The 15,428-nt window shown below is 37.8% G+C and overlaps 1 protein-coding gene across 2 annotated transcripts in view; it reads right to left on the bottom strand.

Moving 5' to 3' along the window:
* LOC145989821 (endoribonuclease Dcr-1-like) overlaps positions 1–15,428 on the bottom strand; it is a 145,353-nt gene that overhangs the window by 95,165 nt on the left and 34,760 nt on the right. For both annotated transcript variants that reach the window (XM_083125190.1, XM_083125191.1), the window contains exon 9: positions 8,005–10,141. In XM_083125190.1, coding sequence (XP_082981316.1) covers positions 8,005–10,141 — 2,137 coding nt within the window. The remainder of the gene's footprint in view (positions 1–8,004; positions 10,142–15,428) is intronic.

Genomic DNA, 15,428 nt, shown 5'->3' with positions numbered 1-15,428 from the left:
CCATGATCACATTCCCAGAATGACCAGTTGTTTTCTTGGATTTTTTTCACTTTATAGCTTTTTTACCTATTTTAACACAATGATTAGAGGCACATATTTTTGGTAAATAAAAAAACAACATTTCGGTAAAAAAAACAGTCAATAACGGGTTCAAAAGTTGTAAAAAAAAAAAATTTCGGTGTATATAAAATCACATTTTGGTTCTAAAATTGTGAACATAATCCAAAATTTGATTTTAAAACGACAGTTATTACAAAATAAACATAACACTTCTAATAGCACATTTAGTGTACAGTGTGGCCAGAAAGTCCCTTTACACCCGAACTAAATGCGTGTAACAATGTAAGATGGTAAGATATTTAAGGTTTTTACCTCCCATCCTGATCATTGATATGGCAACAGTGATCCTCACGTGATTTGCCACGTAACTGCCACGTCACTGTCCGCGGAAGGAGAATAAAGTCTGTCTTTGGTCTGTGCGTTGACCATTTCATTGTCACGCCTTTCTGTGTTTGGTGAACAACAATGGCAGATACCAGTGACTTCACTTTGGAGGAGCGCTTAGTGACAACTGTGTGGGTCCATGAACGGAACCACAACAAAAATATGCCGCAGGTGATGGATAGGTTTCGTAAACGGTTCGGTAAGGAGCCACCAAGTCGCCAGACTTTGATCACGTGGGAGAAGAAAGATTTTTGCCTGGGAAGTGTTTTGGATGCCCCTCGTTCTGGTCGTCCATCAACCCGCTGTCAGTGATGTGTTCATCCTGCAAGTCGACCAGAAAGCATTCTGCAGAACTTGGAAATGCAAGGAGCACAATGCAGCTCCACACGAAAATGGACTTAGGCCTGCACGCATTCCGGCCAATGGCCATCAATGGGCGTATCAAGCTGTGCAGGGATCATGGAGGTGCACATACGGATGTTTTGGACAACTAACTGTAACTATTATTCATGTAGGGATGAAATTAGTGGAGGTGTAAAGGGACTTTCTGGCCACCCTGTAGTTAGCAAAGTATTAAGTTTATTCCTGTATAAAGCAGTGTTGGCCCAGGTCGGCCCAGCCCAGTTTTCCCCATGCTTTTCACCTTGAAAAAACCCACTCAAAATGGGAGTTCTTTCAGAAAATGTAAACTATTGCTTTAAATAATTGCGAGGTTCTAAAATTGTCAACAGTTTGAGAAAACTTGTAAAATAAAGACTTAGCCAAGCTAATAATACTCAAAATAATTAATGTGGTACAAGTCACAGTGGGTTTTTTCAGCATACTTTTCTCAAATCATGCTACGAGAGTCGTTCAATGAAAAAGTTTCCCTTTTTTTTTTTTTTTTTTGGAGAAAGTACGAGCCCGATAAATGAAATGAAACTAGCAATGTGTTCTTTCGTCTTTCCTCTACATTTACACACAATGCAATGTTCGTGCGGGCTACCGTGCGTGCGCAGCACATGATTAGTGTGAGTCATGCAGTGAGAAACTTGCCCTGACCATAAGGAACAGCGAGTCATGGCGGAACAACGTGTTTTGGCGGTGTGGAGTATTGCTCACAGAGTTTTTGAAGAAAGGGGAAACAGTCAATGCTGCATGTTATTGCCAAACACTGGAGAAAGTGAAAAGCAATTCGCCGCAAACGTCCTGGACTCCTTTCTGCTGGTGTCATTCTTTTGGATGACAATGCTCGTCCCCATTCGGCAGCACTAACACAGGATAAACTTCGAGAAATGAAATGGAAAAGCCCTGACTTCGCTCCAATTGACTTGTTTCCTGCACTGAAGGGTCAACGTTTTCACACTGATTTGGAGGTTCAGACAGCCGTTGAAAGTGTTCTTCGTTCCCTGGACCCCGAATTTTTTGCACTTGGTTTTCAAAAACTTGTGCAACGATGGGACAAATGCTTTTGCCACCTTGGAAATTATGTTCAAAAGTGAGAAAGGACCATGCTACTTGGTACAACTTGATTTTTGTCTGTAACTTAAGAAATATTTTTTTTGCAAACTAGGGAAACTATTTCCTTGAACGACCTTTGTAGAAATAGACTTTTAACAGAAATGATACAAACATATATCCAAGAAACAAAAAATCAAAAGGGTCTGAAATATTTAGATAAAACATTAACAAACAAAGCTTATAATTTTGAAATCAGTCACTTCCGTATGAGGGCAAGCCACATAGTTTCACCTGTGACTATCAACTTTTACAATAAATTTTTCCATGTATAAAACATTACAAAGGAGAATTGAGTATATTTTATTGAAATGTCATGAAAGTAGAATAAAGTTAACTGTGGTACAATTAATCAAACACTTTTCAAATTATTAATTCCATTTCTTAAAATTTAGTATGTGTGCAAATGTTTTGTTTTTTTCCAATGCCTTGCACTGAGACAGTGACTCCTCCCTCCCTAGTTCAGTGCATTGATTGAACGTAATGAGTTGCTTGCCCATGTAGGATAAATGTTATTTGTGGTTAGGAGTCGAGCACTCTCATAACCTACCACAATTTATTTTTTTCTTAAAAATGGGGGATGTAGGTACTCAAGTAAATACAATGCATAATGTGTACTTTCATATTTTTATATTTTCAAACCTTTTCAGAGACTACAATTTTGAGCTTTGTGCATAAAACTTTCAGGAGCATTGTGACATTACTTGCACCGTAAATTCAAAATAAAATTATTGAAATATAATGCATGATTTAGGAGGAGCATGGGTGGGATGGATGGGCAAAGAAAGACAAGTCATCTAGTTAGTGACCATGATAACATTTTTCTGCAGCTAGAAAACTTGACAGACTGAAATGGTATTACATGTGAGTGAAATTGAACAATGGAACTCAACTCAGTCATTGTAGATAATTCGTCAGTCTGCAATTTTGCAGTAAAAATTTTAAAATTGTATTTCATAGTTTAGGAGAGGAGTGGTGGTAAAATCGCAAACATAAATTTCGCCATAAATGTAAAGCTCTTGAGTTGCAAATTTTAGAGTTACAAGATAACTTAAAGGATTGGTGACATATTGTATTTGAGTTGAAATTGTCACCATGTTTAAAGATGGTGGACGATTTAACATGCCTTGCAAGAGCTTTAAGTTATGCAAATATTTGAGGTTAGATTTTCGTAGATTAAGAAAACAAAGTCTCAGCTACGTTAGGACATTACTTAAGCTTGAAGTTTTTAATGAAAACTTTGTAATATAGTGCGTGGTTTAGGAAGGGTGGGGGAAAGTCACCAATTGTGAGACCACGACATCTGTAGCAAATTTAGAGTATTTAAACTGAAATTCATGTCGCAAATAGATACACCCAGGGAATGATTTTGTTTTGCATTTGCATTTGTTGAAATTATTTTAAGATGGTGGATGAAAAATTTATTTTTCATATTCTGAGGTAGCTCCAAATTCTGATGACACTTTCAAATATCTGCCTAAACTACATTTTTGGACATTAAAAAAAGAGACAAATATTTTAGGGAATTTCTTAAGCTATTGCTTGACAAATATTTTTTTCTAAATAAGTATGTTGGGATCCAAATTGGGACCACTAAAGTTTTGTCCATGGGAACTGTTAGTTTCATAGCAACCAGATATTCTGGAGGGTTGATACGGTATTCCATTTGGATGAAATCAGTCAAGACAATTAAATGTCAGCCTTTTAACTTTAGCATGGTTAATACACGGAGGAGATATTTAAACTTAAAACATCCACAACTGTGAACAAACTGTATTGAAGTAGATTTAAAAGTGTGTGTGTGCAGCTACCGTATGTTATACAGCAGGTAAAGTTTGCCGTGCATATAGCACCGTGCCATGAAGGCACATTGAGGGGATATGAGTGTAGGGCCCCGACATATTCTTGATCTCGGCCATTTCGGAGGTGATGTGATCACAACCAAACTCCAGCTGCCTTTACCTCCCAAGACCCATTGATTTGAGGATGGGTGAGTTACAGAGCTGCTTTATGCAGGGACAAGACTGGAAAAATTCCGACCTTAGATCACCCACCCCAAGATTCGAACCTGGGTCTTCTGAATGGCAGTCAGACAGCCTGTCTACTTTTGTTTCTTACATTTGTAATAAAATTAATAACCCTAAGCAGTAGTATCCCCTTTTCTCTCTATTTTCTCAATTTTCATACACATCAATTTTCTCTATTTTCTCTGTATTATCATTGGGACAATCACAAACATCCACATCCGAACCAGGATTCAAACGTGGGAGCCCTGGCATTGCAGCGTGCTGTGCTAACCACTCTGCCACGGAGGTTGACTAAACCACCACAGCTATCAAGTAAACAAAAATACGTTAGAGTATTCACATTGGTCTACTCACTTGCGTAAGTAGACCAATTTGAATACTCTAACGTATTTTTGTTTATAGATAGTGAGTAACACGCACGTAACCAATATGTTATTAGCTATCAAGTATTAGTATAGTATTGCAAATGTGCAACCCTGGGAACTGATCATAGATATATTAACTGTTAGGCCATCCAGCAACAGTGTAATCAAACTATTGGTCAAATTTATCAGAAGATAGTATTTTATTCATAATTGGGAACAGAGACATGTGGTAGTATATAAATATGGAGAAAACTAGTACTCACTTTATCCGTGAAACCGTTTTTTTTCTTCTTCGTTCTATTAATTTCAGTGGCCGCCGCAGCGGCCACTGAAATTAATAGAATGAAGAAGAAAAAACAGTTTCGTGGATAAAGTGAGTACTAGTTTTCTCCGTATTTATATTATTTTAGATAATTTAATCATTTGTCTGTCCCGCACTGTGGCTGTGCAGTCTAAGGCATCATGCTTTCGGCTCCGGGTATGGAATGCATGCAGGTTTGAGTCTCCTGAGATTTCGGCCTGTGTATGAGACCGGTGAACACTCACCATCACGATTAAATTGGAGAGCTACGAATGAGTAGCATAACCAGGTCATGAAAACCTACGACGATGACTGGAGGTTCCTTGTGCTGACCACATGTCACCGCGTAACTGATTGGATGATCTCCCACCTCAGAGTAGGATCAGGTGGGAGTGCGGCCGGCAGTCGGTAGGTAGGCCTGGGTCCTCAATAGTCTGTTGTGGCACGGGTTATGTATGTTTTTAGTTTAATCATTTCAAGGTGTGAGACCCTCACTGTCAATTCTTAAATATGTTAACAGCTGTAATTAGTTTTTGATTCAGTGAACTAAAACAATACAAATTGAATGTTCCAAGGGGAAAATGTATATAATTTTTAAAATATATATATATTTATAAACATAACCTGAAAAAAAACAATAAAACCCAGTTTTGCCTGGGTTTTATCTGGAAGAAAACCCCACCCACATTGGGTTTTTCAAAAAAAAAAAATCTGGGCAAAATGCCAACCATGGTATAAAGGGGCCCATTCCTGCATCTCAAATATTTACAGCACAATTAATACATTTTCCATGAATTGCATAACTCACAGGATAATTCAAACGTCTGAAAGTGTCGTGTCTGTAAATAAACTCTAAAATTCATGATTAAGAGTCTATTTTGCATTTTGCACTTCATTTCGCATCACTTCGTGACAAAACAGGATAGGAAAATGCACCTCACTCCTTTCAGAAATATTAAAAATTAACATTAGAATGTGTTATTTCAAAAACGAAAAATGCATGCTCCTAACAATGATTTAACTAAAGCTAAGCCGACACCACTCTTGAGCCACTCTTACAGATTCTCATTGATGTTAATGCTAATATGTACTTGGACATTGAAAGAAATTAAAGTAGTTAAAAATATTCATAAATTTTGAAGTGTAGTTTTTCTTTGGAACTATACCATATAAATCTACCGTGCGTCCATTTCGATCTGCAGCCGAGAGATCGGGAGAAGCGTGGCGGGCGGCGCTGACGGAGGTGCCGACATTTGCGGCCTGTGATGCCCGCATATTTTTATGGACATATGCAGACATTTATATAAATATTGCAAAACTAGCACTAACCTGTGTTATAAGAGTTGTTCAAAGTGATGTCCACCTACATTCACACATTCCTGGCATCGTTTGATGAAATTTTGATTCACACGCAAAAGTTCTTCTTCCGTAATTCTTCCTAGTCCTGCCCTTATATTGTCTTTTAGTTCGTCGATGCTATGAGGGTTATTTCGGTAGACTCTATTTTTCAAGGTTCCCCACAAATAATAAGTCACATACGGTAAGATCTGGCGAACGTGAAGGCCATAAACCTCTTGAAATTATTCTGTCATCAAACACCTCCCTTATAGCGTCCAGAGAATCAGCGGCGGTATGGGCTGTGGCCGAATCTTGTTGAAAATACCCATATTGTCTCACATTATCTGATAACAACTGAAAAAACGGCGCGAGTATTTGTGTGCGGTACCTCTCTGAATTTATTGTGTCTTCAAAAAATATAGGCCCTATTATTCTTTTGGCACTTACAGCACACCACACACCAATTTTTGCATCGTGTAACGGAACTTCGTGTATTATTCGGGGATTTTCAGTGCTCCAGTATCTATTGTTCTGTGAACAAACATGACCACGCAAGTGAAACCATGCCTCATCCGAAAAAATTATTAACTGTGGATCAACAATACCATCTACAATATTCTGCAAAACCCAATTACAGAAATTTACTCTACTTACGTTGTCAGGGGGCCGTAATTCTTGCACTATAGAAACTCTGTACGGTTTTAATTTTAGTAGCTTAGTGGCTGTATGTGCTGATGATTTTGACACGCCCATCTCCTGTGAAACACGGCGTAGAGGTTTGTTTGGAGAACGTTCTAACGCTGCACCAATTTCATCGAGTTTTGCTTCGGTTAGAATCCGTCGTTTTTGCTTAGGTGTTTTAAAATTTAACGATCCAGTTTCTCGTAATTTAAGGACAAGACGTCTAACCGTATCTCTATGTGGAGGTGAAACGCCTGGGAATTTCTGTACAAATTGCCTACACACGTCTCGACACGAGTCTGTTTTCACGTAAGTGTCATACATAAAAATTATTTGTTCTAACGTGAACCTTGCGGCTGGCATTCCAATCGTCTGACTGACACAACACACATACACACTGCAATAACACAAACAAGTAACGGCAAGTAACCAAGAATAACACTCTTACGCACAGTACGAAATTAACACGCTCTTGGTTTACATCTGCCTGCCACTATATTCACAGCTCTGTAGTCGCGAAGGAACAAAAAACTTGAGCTAGGAGATTTCGGATTGCAAGGAAGCTCACGAACACCATTAGCTTTTAACGGTTCGTCTGCAGCGTAATCTTGATACAGTGTTGCACATTCGAAACCTCCAAACGATCCCCATCGACACAAAACTCTTTCAAGGATATAAACTTAAGCAGGACGTTACTGGTCAAAACTATGATTAAAATGTTTTACAGAGTATTATCTGTGGCTCTTAACATCATTTCTAAAGCGTATTTATTTGTGTATATAAGGGTGGAACTTGGAAGAATTACAGAAGAACTTTTGCATGTTATAACACAGGTTAGTGCTCGTTTTGCAAGATGTCCACAAAAATAAGCGGGCATTACAGGCCTCAAATGTCGGCATCTCCGTCAGCGCCGCCCGCCACGTTTCTCCCGATCTCTCGGCTGCAGATCGAAATGGACGCACTGTACTAGATTTGTTTTAAATATTCAAAATTTCACGCGTGGTAATTATTTAAGCACAAAATCCATTTCTCCTGACAGTGCTAATGAAAATTAAGGATTTTCCATAATTTCCAGAATATTTAGACTGCAAAATTGTCATGTGGCATTTGAGCAGATCTCGCAAGATTACCGAGCTCCAGAAAAGTATCGGCTCAGCACTACTTTTTACCATGTATTGTATTTAACATGCCATCCCTGAAGAAGGATCTACGTCAATCAAAAAACTGGGACTACTAACGTCAAAAAAGGTAGAGGTTATGATATTTTCTCGGTTCTTTTTTATGATGTTGACAGAGCATGATGTGAAATATTACATTTTCTTAAAAGGTAGTGACATAAGAGAATACTTACATTTAGCAAATGGTACAAAATCTTTGCAGTGAATCCTTTCTCGACAAAAATTATTCCACAAAGAGTCTCCCCTTCTGTCTGCTCATCGCGAGGTCCATTTCCTGGCCTTCCCGCCCTGTTGAAGGGCTCTATTCTTCCTCTGTTGTAGAAATTCTGCCTTGGACTGCCAACAAAACCCCTGTTCCTGTGGAGCTGCAGTTTATGAACTTGCACTGAGGATTGTGAGGTTGCACCATTATTTTCCACACAATTGGCTTCTGTATCACAGTTACTATTTTCACTACTATCGCTTTTACAGCAGTTACACTGCGCTGAGCTATTCTGAACTTCATTCTTGGAATCTTCAATTCCATGACTAGAACCATTAACTACAGTGGTATCGTTTATCACATTTTCACAGTTGCACAAAACTTTGGGTTCATTTTGTAAAGGAGATAATGAACCATCATTATCTTCTATGCATGAGGTATTAACATCACCATTCAAAACAACATGAAGTGTTTCATTTGTATTACTATCGCAATCATCCAAATTTAATTCTGTTATGTTTTCATCTTCTGCATCATCTGCTATTTCGCAAGGTACGGGTGAAATGTCTGATTCTACACTTTCATTATTGCCTATTTCAGATTCAATTAGTGACTCGCAACTTTCTTCTTTTTTACAATCAGAACTGTCATTGCAATTTACAACTTCATTGGAAACTTCTTTATTTATGGTATTTACTTCATTTGTTTCAGAGAGTGAATTGGAACTGTCATCACCATTTACAACTTCATTGGAAACTTCTTTACTTATGGTATTTATTTCATTTGTTTCAGACAGTGAATTGGAACTGTCATCGAAATTTACAACTTCATTGGAAACTTCTTTATTTATGGTATTTATTTCATTTGTTTCAGACAGTGAATTGGAACTGTCATCACCATTTACAACTTCATTGGAAACTTCTTTACTTATGGTATTTATTTCATTTGTTTCAGACAGTGAATTGGAACTGTCATCGAAATTTACAACTTCATTGGAAACTTCTTTATTTATGGTATTTATTTCATTTGTTTCAGACAGTGAATTGGAACTGTCATCACCATTTACAACAACATTGGAAACTTCATTATTAATGGTATTTATTTCATTTGTTTCAGAGAGTGAACTGGAACTGTCATCGCCATTTACAACTTCATTGGAAACTTCATTATTAATGGCATTTATTTCATTTGTTTCAGAGAGTGAATTGGAACTGTCATCACCATTTACAACTTCATTGGAAACTTCTTTCTTAATGGTATTTATTTCATTTGTTTCAGAGAGTGAACTGGAACTGTCATCGCCATTTACAACTTCATTGGAAACTTTATTATTAATGGCATTTATTTCATTTGTTTCAGACAGTGAATTGGAACTGTCATCCCCATTTAAAAGATCATTGGAAACTTCTTTCTTAATGGTATTTATTTCATTTGTTTCAGAGAGTGAACTGGAACTGTCATCCCCATTTAAAAGGTCATTGGACACTTCTTTCTTAATGGTATTTATTTCATTTGTTTCAGAGAGTGAACTGGAACTGTTATCGCCATTTACAACTTCATTGGAAACGTCTTTATTAATGACATTTATTTCAGACAGTAAACTGGAAATGTCAACGCCATTTACAACTTCATTGGAAACTTCTTTCTTAATGGTATTTATTTCATTTGTTTCATAGAGTGAACTAGAACTGTCATCGCCATTTACAACTTCATTGGAAACTTCTTTATTTGTGGTATTTATTTCATTTGTTTCAGACAGTGAATTGGAACTGTCATCACCATTTACAACTTCATTGGAAACTTCTTTATTTATGGTATTTATTTCATTTGTTTCAGAGAGTGAATTGGAACTGTCATCGTCATTGTCGACACTATTTACAACTACGTTTCCATGAATGATGCTATTAATTTCACAATTGCAAATATGTATACTATGTACACAAATATGGTTGTTGCTTGCTTGGCAAGTTGCAAGATGGTCCGGTCGTTTTGGAGTTTCTGGTTTGAACTGCCTGAGTATCTCTAAGAGACGTAACACTTTTGGTGTGGAAAAATTCAAAATCCTATCTTTTTCTTCATATTCTTCAAATACTTCTTCACAAACTGCTCTGGAAAGGAAGAAAAATAACTAGATGTAGATTTGTATTGCATTTTTCCTATGCCCTTGTAGATACCAATATCAATACCCTTACAGACTTCCATCGATACCAAAGTTAATATTTGGAAACTGAAACAATTTAATGTAGTTCAAAATATTTATAACCTGAAACATATAATAACTGTAACTATATCATAACAATCTATTTTAGATTAATTTTAAAATTATCATTTTTTCACGTAAGATATTTATTTGTTCAAAAATTCATTTTCTTCTCAACGTGCTGTTGGCAAAATAATGAAAATTATCCACTTGGCATAATCTCCAGGATATATATATTAATACATGACATATGACATATATATATGACAGTGGAACCTTGATTTCACGCTTTTCTGGGGACCAAGGTGAAACAACTTAAAATGTGGGAAAATGTAGGACAGAAAAATTTTACAGCATTTTGTTCTACCGTGTGTCCAATTCCTTGCGAGGCCGAGAGATCGGGAGAAGTGTGGCAGGCAGCGCAAGCAGAGATGCCAACATTTTTGACCAATAACGTCCCACTTAAATTTACCCTTGAAAGCATTTTGCTTCACTCGGAATCGTTTGGAGGTTTCGAATGTGCAACACTGTATCAAGATTAAGTTGCAGACTAAACCGTTAAAAGTCAATGGTTTTCATGAGCATTGTTTGCAATCTGAAAGCTCCGAGCTTGAGTTGTTCATTCCTCCGCAACTACAGGTGCCCTGGATAGAACTATGAATGGAGTGAGGAACAGACCTTGAACCAAGAGCATGTTAATTTCATACTGTGTGAAAGAGTGTGGTTTTTGGTTACTTGCCGTGCTACTTCTTTGTGTAATTGCAGTGTGTTTGTGTGTGTGTGTGTGTGTGTAAGTGAGGCGATTGAAATGCCAACCGCAAAGTTCACGTTAGAACAAAGAATTTTTATGTATGACACTTACGTAAAAACAGACTCGTCGAGACGTGTGTAGGCAATTTGCACAGAAATTCCCAGGCGTTTCACCTCCAGGTAGAGAGATGGCTAGACATCTTGTCCTTACATTACGAGAAACTGGATCATTAAATTTTAGAACCCCTAAGCAAAAACGACGGATTCTAACCGAAGAAAAACTTGACGAAATTGGGGCAGCTGTAGAACACTCTCTAAACAAACCTCTATGCCGTGTTTCACAGGAGGTGGGTGTGTCAAAATCATCAGCACATACAGCCACTAAGCTACTAAAATTAAAACCGTACAGTCTCTCTATAGTGCAAGAATTACAACCCCCTGACAATGTAAGTCGATTAAATTTCAAGAATTACGGAAGAACTTTTGTATGTGAATTAAAATTTCATCAAACGATGCCTGGAATGTGTGAATGTAGGTGGACATTACTTTGAACAACTCTTATAACACAGGTTAGTGCTCATTTTGCAATATTAATATACCTAGTCATACCATAAATTCTGTTACGAAATTAATAATGAACTACAGGTAGTGAGCAAGCTAATGTATTAATATTTGGATGATACAAAGGTACAGGTCTTGCCAACACAGAGCACCCATCACTGTTCAAAATGGCTACCTCTGGCCTTCACACAGGCCCGAAGTCTCTGAGGCCAGTCATCGATCGCAGCACCCAAGGGGAAAGTCCGCCACTGCCTTCACAAGAGAATGCTTGAGACTCGCAAGGTTTGGATGCCTCTTCCTACAGACCATGTCCTCCAAAATGGACCACAAATTGTAGTACAATGGGCTGAGGTCGGGGCTGGTGGAGGGCCAATCAGTCGGAGCAATGAAATCAGGCACAATCCTCTGAAGCCACTCCTGTGTGGTCTTTGCCTTGTGGGCTGGTGCTGAGTCCTGCTGGAAGCTCCACGGCTCATTGTTGAACATGGTGCGGGTCATCGATTTCACAAGTGGCTCCAACACTGTCGCTTCGTACACTTTTGCAGATGTTTTCACACCATGTTCACAGAAGTGGAGGTCAGTTGTGACATCGTATGAAACCCCCCCACCAAACCATCACTGAGGCGGAATGATGGCCTCTGAGGATCCGTGGTGTGTTTTCACGAGCTTCGTGGGAAGTCAAGGCATAAACACAGTCGTTTTGACGATTGTAAGACTCTTCAATCATGAAGATTTTTTCGTCCATGAAAAGGATCCTCCTGTGGCCACCATTTGCATAACGCTGAAGGAGTCTTTTTTTTTTGTTTTCTACTCCCTCTGGACCTGAAGCTGTGGAGTGAGGAAGTGACCAGTACTTCGCCGATAAGCGTGGAGTCCTAGGTCACTTCGGAGCACACGCTACATCGACATTTTCAAAATGTTCAGCTCTCGAGCCATCACTGCTTGTTTCCTGACAGGATTTCGTCGAATCCAGGCCGCCACTGCTTTCATGAGCTTCTGGCTCCACATGCTGTGAGGTCTACCTTTCCTGGGGCGGTCCTCAATTGTCCCTGTGTCACAGTATCTGTTGATGGTCCGATGCACGAACATCCTGCTGATATTCAGCATTTTCAGGGTGTTAAAAATGTCCGATGGTTATTTGCCAACTTTGTGCAGTGCGATTACTGCCACACGGTTTTCGTATACACCCCACTCCATTCGACTCGCAGTGAAATTCACCTTTCCGCTACCACAGCCAAACACACAATGATACTGGTTGTTGTTTGATCCAACATTGCGGGGTTACCTTCCCAACCAGTGTTGCCATCCCTGTCTACACTTTGTAACAGAATTTATGATATGACTAGGTAAATATCTACATGCTAAAGATATGTCCATAAAAATAAGAGGAACGTTACTGGTCGAAAATGTCGACATCTCCGCTAGCGCCGCCCGCCACACTTCTCCCGATCACTCGGCCTCGCAAGGAATTGGACGCACTGTATTAGGACAATGAAAACTGAATGTATAATGGGGGAAAATGTAATGCCAGGGAATGTAAAATTGGGGATTCCACTGCATATAAATGCTGCAAAAGTGTCATGTAACATTCTTGCAGGTACCACCAGATTCCCGTACAGAAAAGAATCAGCTGATACTGATGATTAAATCTGAACAGATACGTTCTGATCGTAACACATCAGCATCGGTATCAGCTCAGCTCTAATTTTTTCATAATTTGCATCTCTACTACTACTTTTGATTAATTATAATTACTATGATGAGAATGAATGACGATTAAATTAAAATGATGAAGGGACATTCGCAACGAAACATCCAGTCCAGCAGTCTTCATTTGGAATCTTTGATAGTGTGAAGATAACACAAACAATGAACATGCTCCCCCACCGAGGCAGTTTTGGATTTCCAGGATATTTCCTCTCTCCAAAAGTGGTATCAGCTGAAGCCCTTTCTTTGATATGGATATTGGTTTAGCCCTAATTAATTTAGATGCATGCATATATAGTTTTTGATGAAAACATGAAATGTGAAGTAACACATTGTAGTGTTAATTTTACATGATTCTGAAAGGTGTGAGGTGCATTTTCCTACCGTTTTGTTACAAAATGATGTGAAATAAACTGTAAAATGCAAAATAGAGTTAGAGTTTATTTACAGACGCAACACTTTCTGAAGTTTGAATTATCCTGTGAGTTATGAAATTCACGGAAAATTGATTAATTCTGCTGTAAATATTTGAGAAGCAAAAATGGACCCCGTTATACAGGAATGAACTTAATATTATGGTAACGACATTAGAGATATGTTTATTTTGTGTAGTAAGTGCAGTTTTTAAATCAAATTTAGGATTATATTCACAATTTTAAAACCAAAATGTCATTTTATACACTGCTTTTGAATTATTTAAAATTTTATTTTATTCACCGCTTTTGAACACGAAATTGACTCTGTTTTTGCACCAAAAATTTTGCTTTTTTATTTACCAAAAATATGTGCCTCTACTAATTATCAGTTAATTACAACCATCACTGTATTGGTAATATCTGTGATTACTACGAATATCCTGAAACTGAAATAGCTTGCACTTCTACAAGTAGCATTATTGTCTGTCATTGTTTGATTGAAATTGATATTATGGGTTCTTTAGCATATAAGCTACATTGGCCCATCACATAATACAGGGATAAGCCCCTTAACTATAACAAAATTGAGGACCTCTAACAAAAAACTAAAATATATCTATCAGACACCTCCTTCTTCAATTTTTAAAGCTAATTCATTGCTTAAGATGATCTAAAACTATGCTGTCTCTGAGAACTAAAATAACCTTACCTAGTAAAAAGATTAGGCTGTAAAGGGGCACTCAGCACAAAGGACAATACAGGTCTGTCATTGTTAAAAATGACGCATGTTAAAGATGAAAATAGGCTGTAGATATTGACATGCATAACTTGTGTGCAGGTGATTATACTGTATAGTATACAAATAAATCCAAGGCTACCAATTAACATTACGTCAATGACATTTCACTAAACAATTTCATAATGCAAGTATGAGAATGAGCCAATATCAGTCCTTTATACTAATTCCAATGTTACTTGTAGAAGTGCATGCTATTTCAGTTGCAAGATATCCATAGTAATCACGAATATTGCCAATTATGTAATCAACAGATGGTGATAATTAACTGTAAATTAGGGCTAAGCTATTATCCACCTCTTGCAGAGTGGAAATCATGGAAATTACACAAAATCCATAATTCTCATTATTCTTGCAACATTTTGTGTTTAAAGCCTAACATTCTAGTTCACTACTAAGTTTCTCACTTTATATATCACATTCGTACACTGGAAGTTATTAGCAAATTTTGTCAAATTTTGCTACCAAAAAAGTAGCAGCCAAAATCACCAATAAACCATCAATAGTAGTTACTACCAATATATTAATCAATGACATTCAAATTTACATGTATACAGCAGGAAAATTCTTCACAATTGTAATTCAATGTACACATCTGTTTACAGAAAGTGGCACACTTGTTCGAGTTAAAGTCCAGCTTCGTGCCCGGAAGTACAGCCGAAGTAAGTGTTCGGAAAGGAGCAGTGTTGCTTACTATCAATCAACTTAACCATATGCAGGGAATTTTGTGTCTCTCAGATGGAGGCCTTCATTCATTCAGTAAGAATTCTATGATTTACGAGAGTCACAATTCTACTTTTGTGCTCCATTACGAAATGAACGTGCACGTGTAAAAAAATTTCCCTTCCTGATCCCGACCTCAGGAAATGACTTCCTGACTTTTTGGGATGCAGAGCAGTTGGGAAATCCCAAATGCTCATTTTAAAAAGTTGTTAATTCTCGACATTTTCTTCATTGCAAGTGTC

The sequence above is a fragment of the Lepisma saccharinum genome, chromosome 7 (assembly GCF_977018435.1).
Source record: "Lepisma saccharinum chromosome 7, izLepSacc3.1, whole genome shotgun sequence".
Lineage (NCBI taxonomy): Eukaryota > Metazoa > Arthropoda > Insecta > Zygentoma > Lepismatidae > Lepisma > Lepisma saccharinum.
The sequence above is the reverse complement of the archived record's forward strand: the minus strand, read 5'-3'. Positions and strand labels throughout refer to the sequence as shown.